Below are 8,509 nucleotides of genomic sequence, written 5' to 3'. Positions count from 1 at the left end.
TCTGTCTCTCATCGACTCTCGCGTGTATCCGTTTTTTTTTCTTTCTTTCTTTCTTCCTCTCTTTTCGATTCGAGCCGCACCGAGCCTTGTCAAAACGACCGCAAAAATGATATTTCAGCGAGTGAAGATATCCTCAGCATGGCCAAATGTATCTGATATTTCTAACATTTCAGACAGTTTGTACTGTTCATACTACTGGCAGATCATTTCACTTCCTTCTAGGAAGAAATGCTTAAAATCGGGGAAAAAAAAGCAATAAAACAAGACGATTTCAAGCTTGAAATGAGTAAAAATTTTAAAAAAAAAAGGGTTTTAATCACGGTATATTTGCTTTTTTTTTTTTTGTAATGTCTTATAATAAGAAATGGAAGATAAATTTTACCATGTATGAGAGGAGGCGTATCTATGTTCCCCAGTTTATACGGCACATAATGAACACACGGTGATTTAAAGCTGGAGTTGGGCCTCACGGACGTGTTTAATATTTAATATTCTGTTCCTTTTATGACCGTTTATCGTGTTTTATAGGCTACGGCGTTTCTTCGGGTTAGCGTATACGTTGCGTCCTCGTTCACGCACGGAGACGGCTGTTTTTCGAGCGGCACGAATGGGCGTTCATCGTGTGCGACCGAGCTCATTTTCCAAGTTCGTAACTTTTCATGAAGGATGGGTTTTAAACGAATGTATGTTGTTTTTCATTGAAATGGCTCTTAAAAGGTGATAAAGTTAACAGGGCCCTGGGAAATGAGTCCTGACTATATAAAATCTTTGGAAAAGTTTACTTAATGTGTGTTGACAGGATATCGACCTGGGGAACATAGGAATGACCCCCGTCCGAGATATTTCCACTCGCCGAGATGTCTTTTTGCTAAACATGTCGGCCTTTTTATTTTTTTTACTAGTCTGTATCGTAAAATGCTAGAGAGATTCAATTGTTTTGTTTTGTTTGTTTGTTTTAATGTCTAAGAAATTGCCCCCCCAAAAAAAAAAAAAAAAAAAAAAGAACATCTGCCTTCTCGACACCTCAGGGAAATATCTTCACCTGCCAGATTTACGAGCTTACCTGTTAAAAGTCCGACAGCTAGCCAGTTTTTAGTCGCACGTAGACAGACTTCGGTATCAAAGTCTCGATTTGTATCGTCGTTTTCTTAGCAGTTCACCGAATATAACAGCCGCCATGTTTAGCTAAATACACTCAGCATTAGCGAAGATAGCTAGCTAGATTAGCGCTCGGATTCCGTGGCTAAACGCGTCTCTAGAATAAGATCCTCAGTTAAGAGGATGAGGCTTGGAGATGAGATGTGATTAGTCCAAACCTGTTGAGATTATTCGATTAAACGCGCACAAATCGCTGAGCTCATATGTAATGCTCCCCGAATCGAAATGAGACGGTCCCGAAAGAGCTTGTGCTTTAAATGGAAACGTTTGTATGTATAAATATCTCAATATTATTCGAATTAGCCACCCAAGAGGAGTTTGGAAGTGATTTACTTAAGTGGTACTTTAATCCCAATCGTGTCATTATTTATTAAATGGACATAGCGTATCGTCGGGTATCTTATGGTTTTTAATGTTTGGCAGGATTTGAAAGTCATTTCTAAGAATGAATCACGTTTATCTTTTCACTTCCTTTATTCAGCCATTTGTGAGCTTCTGTGAGCGTTCACGTTTTCCTTCATTAATAATGTTCATATATACTCATCAGCTTAGGCTGCACATTAAGAAGAAGTAAGATTCAATGTCACATCGCGTTCGCTTTTTCCGAAAGTGTCGCGCCTCCTCGGCACTTATGCGTAGGTGAATCAGTGTGTGAAATCCAGGAAGTACATCAGTGACTACGTTTACACGGACGGCGGTAATCGAATTATCGACCTTATTCTGAATAGGACAATATCGTGATTAAGGTGTTTACATGAGTCGCTTTTAGGACATTCTTTTCATGTTCGGGTTTTACGCGTTATAGAACGTAGATGGATTAACGGCACACGTCATTACGTCGCCGCGCCGCGCCGTCCGACGTTCCCTCCGGAATTTCACGTATCGACGTACAGTTGGTCTTCGTCATGGGACCGTATACAGTTTTGGGTGTTTGATTTTTAATTTTACGAACGCTTCAAGTGCGGTTAATTATTTGTCGTGCCGTACGTGCTGATAGACGACCGCTTGAAGCCGTGGGCTGCGTCCCAAACCGCGTACTTACCGTCTATATAGTAGCCGAGATACGTGTATTTCACTTCCTACTATGCGTTAAGTAAGTACTTGGTTTGGGACGCAGCCGTGCTGTCTGGTTTGCCGTCGAACGGTTGAGCGCTGCCGTGTGTGTACGTGTCCTGTCGCAAAATGCGGTGAAGACTCCCACACGACGTTAATAGTGTGATTAAGGCGTGTACACGTCTGTAACGCACGTCGATAATGCGACTAACACAGGAATACTCCACACGTCCGATTTGTGTTTACTTCGAGTGTGACTTTAGTCGGATTAAGGTCATCAATAATCTCCGTTTACATGCTAGTTTTTTAATCAGAGTATCGCCTAACGGGTTAATATCGGATTATTGTTGCTTCCAACTTTGTGGCAACAGTTTGGGGAAGAACCACATATGGGTGTGATGGTCACACACCTTCGGCCATATAGTCTATCTCTCTGTCTGTCTGTCTGTCTGTCTGTCTTTTACATATCACAGTTTCTCTTTCAAATGTTTCTATTAAATGTTAAGAAAATTGACCATATATTTTATTTCTTTTTTAGCAGACGGTTAAAAACACTAGTCTCCAAGGAACAGGCTCTTCTAGCATGAGCTGTGTCCCAGTTCCACTTTCCTGTCTGTTTTTGCTTAAGTTCTTGTGAGAAATGCTCTGGCGAAATCAATCTGGCACAGACGCATGCCTGGAAACGCATCGCAATGACCAGAGTTGTAAAAGCCATATAAACTCGTTCACTTCGAATTAGGAACGTGAGCTTAAGACACGGCAGCTAAGCTATAACTGTTGGGATGGGTTGTGCTGTTTCTCTTGGCACATTCGGGTGTCTAGTTGACATCAGAGGTATTATATACATCGAGCGTGCAGTCGTGCGTATTTTAAAGATGAATTGGGTGTGTAAGGTAGAATATGGGCACAGGCCCTGTGTGTGTGTGTGTGTGTGTGTGTGTGTGTGTGTGTGTGTGTGTGTGTGTGTGTGTGTGTGTGTGTGTGTGTGTGTGTGTGTTTCATTAGGGATGGAGAGAAATGAACTGTAAGAGCTGTTCAACATGCACTACCGAACCACTACACAGCGGAGGGAACATTCATCCGGCCAGTTTTCATACTCGTGCATAAAAGCACATACAGTATAAACACACACACACACACACACACACACACACACACATGCACTACTATATGTAAATATGCACTTTTTTTCCTAACAGACATCATTCTGGCTGTACCGAGGTTAATTCGTCTAATCCTTTCATATCAACCGATCCAAACTATCTTTCGTTCTCTCCGTGTTTCTCTCCGCCCCCTTTCTACTCTTTTATTCCTCGTCCTCGATAAGATCCTGTCCGGTTCCATTAGCTCTATTTAAAGGTCAGTTAGTTCGACTGTGGCTGGAAGGCTTTATTTAAACCTGTGAGGCAGGTTTGCAGATCCTGTTAATTACACCTGCAGGTCTATATGGATCCATCAGCCTACATCTTGGGTGTGTGTGTGAAGCTCTTAACCTGTGGCTGCGTGATTGTTATGCATTGTGCTGCTGCTACATGATTGGCTGATTGCATAATTGCACGAACGGGCAGGGGTACAGGTGTTCCTATTAAAGTGGCCTGGGAATGTATGTGCCTTAGAGATGCTAACACTGTCTAGGTTCAGTTGTAAGTTTGACTCATCCTCTCTGATCAGCATGAGTATTGTCCGAGAGGGGACCGAGATCAGAAACAGCACGCCCGTGCTCGTCTCTTATTTATTCAGCTCAGATATACGGCGCTCGTTTATTAATGACCCGGATTATCTCCCTGCCGTTCAGCTTTTCGTCGTGATTCGTTCTCCCTTTGCTTTCGAGTTCTCCGGACGGCTACGTACGGACTCATCTTTATAAATTCACCATGCAGTTCAGCAAGCGACCGTACGTCTGCGTGAAGACGTGTAAATCTGGCCAGCAGGCGTGTTCATCGGGAAGGGGTTTGACATCAGAGTACACGCTCATGTGCTGTACTTCAATCCCCTTCGATTTGTAATAACACTGTTATCTATATGAGGTGTGTGCCTCGGGTCTAGCTTGTCACCGAAGGTCAAAGCCATCTCTTTTTCGATCGTAATCTAGCCCTCTTGTCTGTTCAGATGGGGGAAATACAGAATGAATAGAGACGATATCCTCAGGGAAAGGCCCGTGCTCTTCTATTAGCTGTTCGGCTGAGGCAGGGTGAGGCCTTTGATCGAAACAGTAAACACGCTCTTCATTTGATACGCCGAGTCAAGACGATAAGTGGAAACTAAACGGCGTTTATTCGGTCTAATAAGAACGAGAACCACCATTATACAGCGTTATGGTTTTCTTTTTTTTTTTGGCAGCCTCCCTGGTAAGCTTAGCAGCCCACAGCGCTACGGCTACATAACAGCTCTTCCGTGTCGTTACGTGTCTGTTTACGTTTTGATTCGTGTCTCGTCTCCTCCTGTGTCTCGACACTGATCGTCTCGCTCATGCGTCTCGATCACTCACGCCTGTTTTCAGTTTGCCCTTTGATTAGTTCGTATATTTTAACCCTCGTGTTTCTGTGTTACTTCGGTGCGAAGCATTGTTCGGTGTTTTGCCGAGCTGACGCTAACGAGCCGTGTTATGATTCGCCGGTTCTCGATATCATTCGGTTCCCTCGTTTGTGTACTCCGGATTAGCCAGACGTTGTCGTTCGTAGATCGCCTGGCCTCTGTCTGTTCCCTGTGCTTGCTTTCGATTCCCGTTTTGGATTTGTCTACCTGCCAGTCTTGTGAAACGCCTAACTGAACTCGCATCCATTTCAGCCTTCATTTCGTGACAAGGGGAGGATGAAGGCTAACACGAGTGTTCTCCAAGACACCGGAAGGCAGTCACCCTCATCTTTTCAAAACTATTGCTGACACAGGGCAGCACAGCACACTCCCTCATATATGATGTCACAGATGCCCACAATTGGCTAGTGTCACTACTGTATGATTGACAGGGGAGGGAGAATATATATCCCTCCCACCCAGATGGCACGATCAATATCTCACAACCAATAACTCACTATATATATATATATATATATATATATAAACTTATTTGGATGGCTTTTCGTCTATCTCTGGCTATGGAACTTGTTTATGGAACTTCAGATCGTGGCTTTTATCATGAACATCTGTCATATATGTTAGTGCTAATATAAACCAGATGTGCAGCGCTCAAGTGTTCCCTCTTTCCTCTGACTAATGGCTTTAGTATTTTGTATTTAATACCGTCTTTCTGAGGATGGGTTCAGCTGCTGGTACAAAATGTTGAACGTCGAAACAGCATGATGCATTCGGTTTGATTTCATTAAATGTCAGGAAACTCACAAAGGCCTATTTATTTGTTTGTTTGTTTGTTTTATTTATTTATTTATTTGTTTATTTGGTACCGTGTTATATTAGCGAAATGAAAGTGGAGCATTTCATTATTGAAAATTAGAAAGTGGCAAAGTGTACTAAAAACATACCAGTGCCAGTGGAGCCTGCCAGCAATGTCCTGAAAGATGCAGCAGAGGAATTTATTTATATCTTTTGCTCATGAGTTGAACTGTATCCAGTGCCTGCTGGATGTTTTGAGAAATGGAGAGAACGTACTGTAGATGGATTAATACTGCCCCCTTCTGTTAGATAGGAGAAGTTCACAGCTCATACAGCGTTAAACAGATTAAGTAGGTATTAGATATTGTGTGTGTGTGTTTGTGTGTGTGTGTGTGTGTGTGTGTGTGTGTGTGTGTGTGTGTGAAAGAAAGATGTACATTACAACGTGTTTAATACTAATAACAGTCAACAGCTCATTAACTGTATGAGTGTTTCATGGGGTCAGTGTTTATGTGTGAACATATGTTTGCTGTGTAATAGTCTACACCGCTCTCCACTGCTTCCGTGTGCGTTTCATGTGTGTGTTTCTCATGTTCAGCTGCAGCAGCAGCACACAGCATGGCAGAGCGGGAATCAACCAGCAAGAAACACAACCTTCACACGGGCCTGATCCTGACCATGCTCATGCTGATGCTGGTCATAGTGGCTGTGGTGCTGGTGACTGTTTACATCTACCACCACCCCAGCTCAGCAGCCAGCCTCTTCTTCATCGAGGTACTGTAAGATGAAGGACGGGTTCCCTTTCGAGTCTGGTTCCTTTAAGGTTTCCATTTTGACGTCCATGGTTAAAAGTGCTATACGAATAAAAAACGGAATTGGATTGAACGTGAATAACGTGACATAACTTAACACCGGTGCGTCTTTGCAGAGACGGCCGAGCCGGTGGCCTGCCATGAAGTTCCGCCGCGGTTCCGGGTATCCCGCGTACGCCGAGGTCGAGCCTGTCGGCCAGGAGAAAGAGGGCTTCATCGAAGCTGAGCAGTGCTGAGATCCTGACCTTTGACCTGCTCCCTCTTCATACACACCATGTAAGAACTGAAACGTCCCGCTTTCATCGACCGTCCAAATAGGAAACCACAGCGTGGGTATCAAATCATTCCTGCAAGTAAGAGAAGTACCTGGTGGCTTATGATTAGTAGCACAGAATCCGATCCCTACAGCTTGATGATCAAATGAGCCACGAGAAAACTGACCAAGGTCTGATTCTGGATCACAGCCCGCTCTGAGCTCTAGATCTGATCTAGAAAACAGCATTCGAAAACCTCGATCCCACTGGAACAGATTTGGATTCAAAGTAGATGCATCGTTTTTTTTTTTTCTTCTTCCTTTCACCACAGAGGAAACTCTTTTTTTGAAAACTGTTTAGAGCGTTTCGTCTCCTGTCATGGTTTAAGAGAATTTATTTAGGTCTTTATATATCTTTGCAATGGGTTTTAAGGTTTTTTTGTTTTTTTTACAGTTTTAATTAGATGATTGGGAGGAATTTAGTGCAGATCGTTGCTTGAAATGCAGTTATACTCGTATAAAATCATTTTGTACTTTCCTTTTGTGCTACAATTGGGAAACGTTTGCTCACTGTATCTAACAGTGTTGCTCAACTTTTCCATGCCTATGACTCATACTTGCACAAATCTTTTTTTCATGCACATATGTTTTTATTATTATTATTATTTGTTTGGATTGTTTGTTTGTTTTTTTTTCCCCCTTTGGTTACTAATGCAAAGTTACAAGACAGGCGCTTGTCGAGCTTTGTCTCCTGTACGTGTCAGAATGGAGGTGGGTCGGTGTCCGGATGAATTTTCTTGTCTGTTGATTTATATTTTCGATCGGTTTGCAATGGTCTCATCTCTTTTCCTGTGACACACTGCTCGGAGACGCCTTCCATCCTATCGCAAATGTCCGTTTTGCTATTCGGTATCGATTCCTATTTCAACTGCTTCAACACAGTACACGCGATAGACATGCCACATAAATGAGAATATATATTTGATATCTGTCCATATGTACTTACTTGTATTAACCTAGAAGTATAACAGTGTTTAAACGGTATCAGCTGTGTTCTCATGATACGAGTGGAGAGTTTCGCTTCAAATCATACCACAAAATCCTTCAGGTTCACGCTGCAGTTCACGCATTCTCCCTATCCGATCAGAGAAATAGATTTCTATTCATGTAGCATAAATGCTAAACAGCGGCTAGAATCGCAGCACTTCATTTTTCATTTCTTGTTGCGAGTGTTTTACTGTTTTGAAGACCAAAGACCCATATCACTGCATCAAAACTACTGTTCCTTATCTTTTTCCCTCACACACACACACACACACACACACACAGAGGCAAGGATTAAGACAAAAGGAAAAGGCTTCTGAAACTACACAGTAGACTCAGGTCCAGTTGGAAACATGTTCGTGTGAATTACAGAGGAAACCAGACGGACAAATAATAACAATAACAATGCATTACGGATGCAGAAATCCCCCATGGTTGCTTGTTTTACACAACCAATGCAGATAATAGTTCACGAACCATAATATTTAGGTAAAAATGATTTACGAGAACGCAGGAAAGACGCCGAGGCCTTCTATTAGTTTGTGGTGGGGGTTTCCCTTTTGTTTAGGTTTATGGTTTGTTTGTTTTTTCCTGTATCACTGGACTCATTTGACGAATTTCATCCAGCCTGAGCGTGTGCGAGTATGGGTGTGAGTGTGTGTGATTCTTACATGAATGACTGTTTGACAGATGAGGAAAATGTTACTTTTAACAGCAGGCCATGCTCTCAAAGTCAGGATTTTTCACAATAACAGTCCTCCGAGAGCTGCTGCACTAGTCGATGCTGTAACTCTGTGTGCTCCTCTGTAACTACTGTCATTTTGATTGCATTTTAAATCAATAAAGTTGTTTAAACAAG

At 42.5% G+C, this 8,509-nt stretch overlaps 1 protein-coding gene across 2 annotated transcripts in view; it reads left to right on the top strand.

Moving 5' to 3' along the window:
* plxdc2b (plexin domain containing 2b) overlaps positions 1-8,509 on the top strand; it is a 108,910-nt gene extending 100,401 nt beyond the window's left edge. For both annotated transcript variants that reach the window (XM_017472969.3, XM_053681269.1), the window contains exons 13-14: positions 6,140-6,315; positions 6,470-8,509. In XM_017472969.3, the coding sequence (XP_017328458.1) occupies positions 6,140-6,315; positions 6,470-6,589 (296 nt within the window). In that variant the 3' untranslated portion in view covers positions 6,590-8,509. The remainder of the gene's footprint in view (positions 1-6,139; positions 6,316-6,469) is intronic.

Source organism: Ictalurus punctatus, chromosome 7, assembly GCF_001660625.3.
Source record: "Ictalurus punctatus breed USDA103 chromosome 7, Coco_2.0, whole genome shotgun sequence".
Lineage (NCBI taxonomy): Eukaryota > Metazoa > Chordata > Actinopteri > Siluriformes > Ictaluridae > Ictalurus > Ictalurus punctatus.
This window is presented reverse-complemented; position numbering and strand designations above follow the sequence as displayed.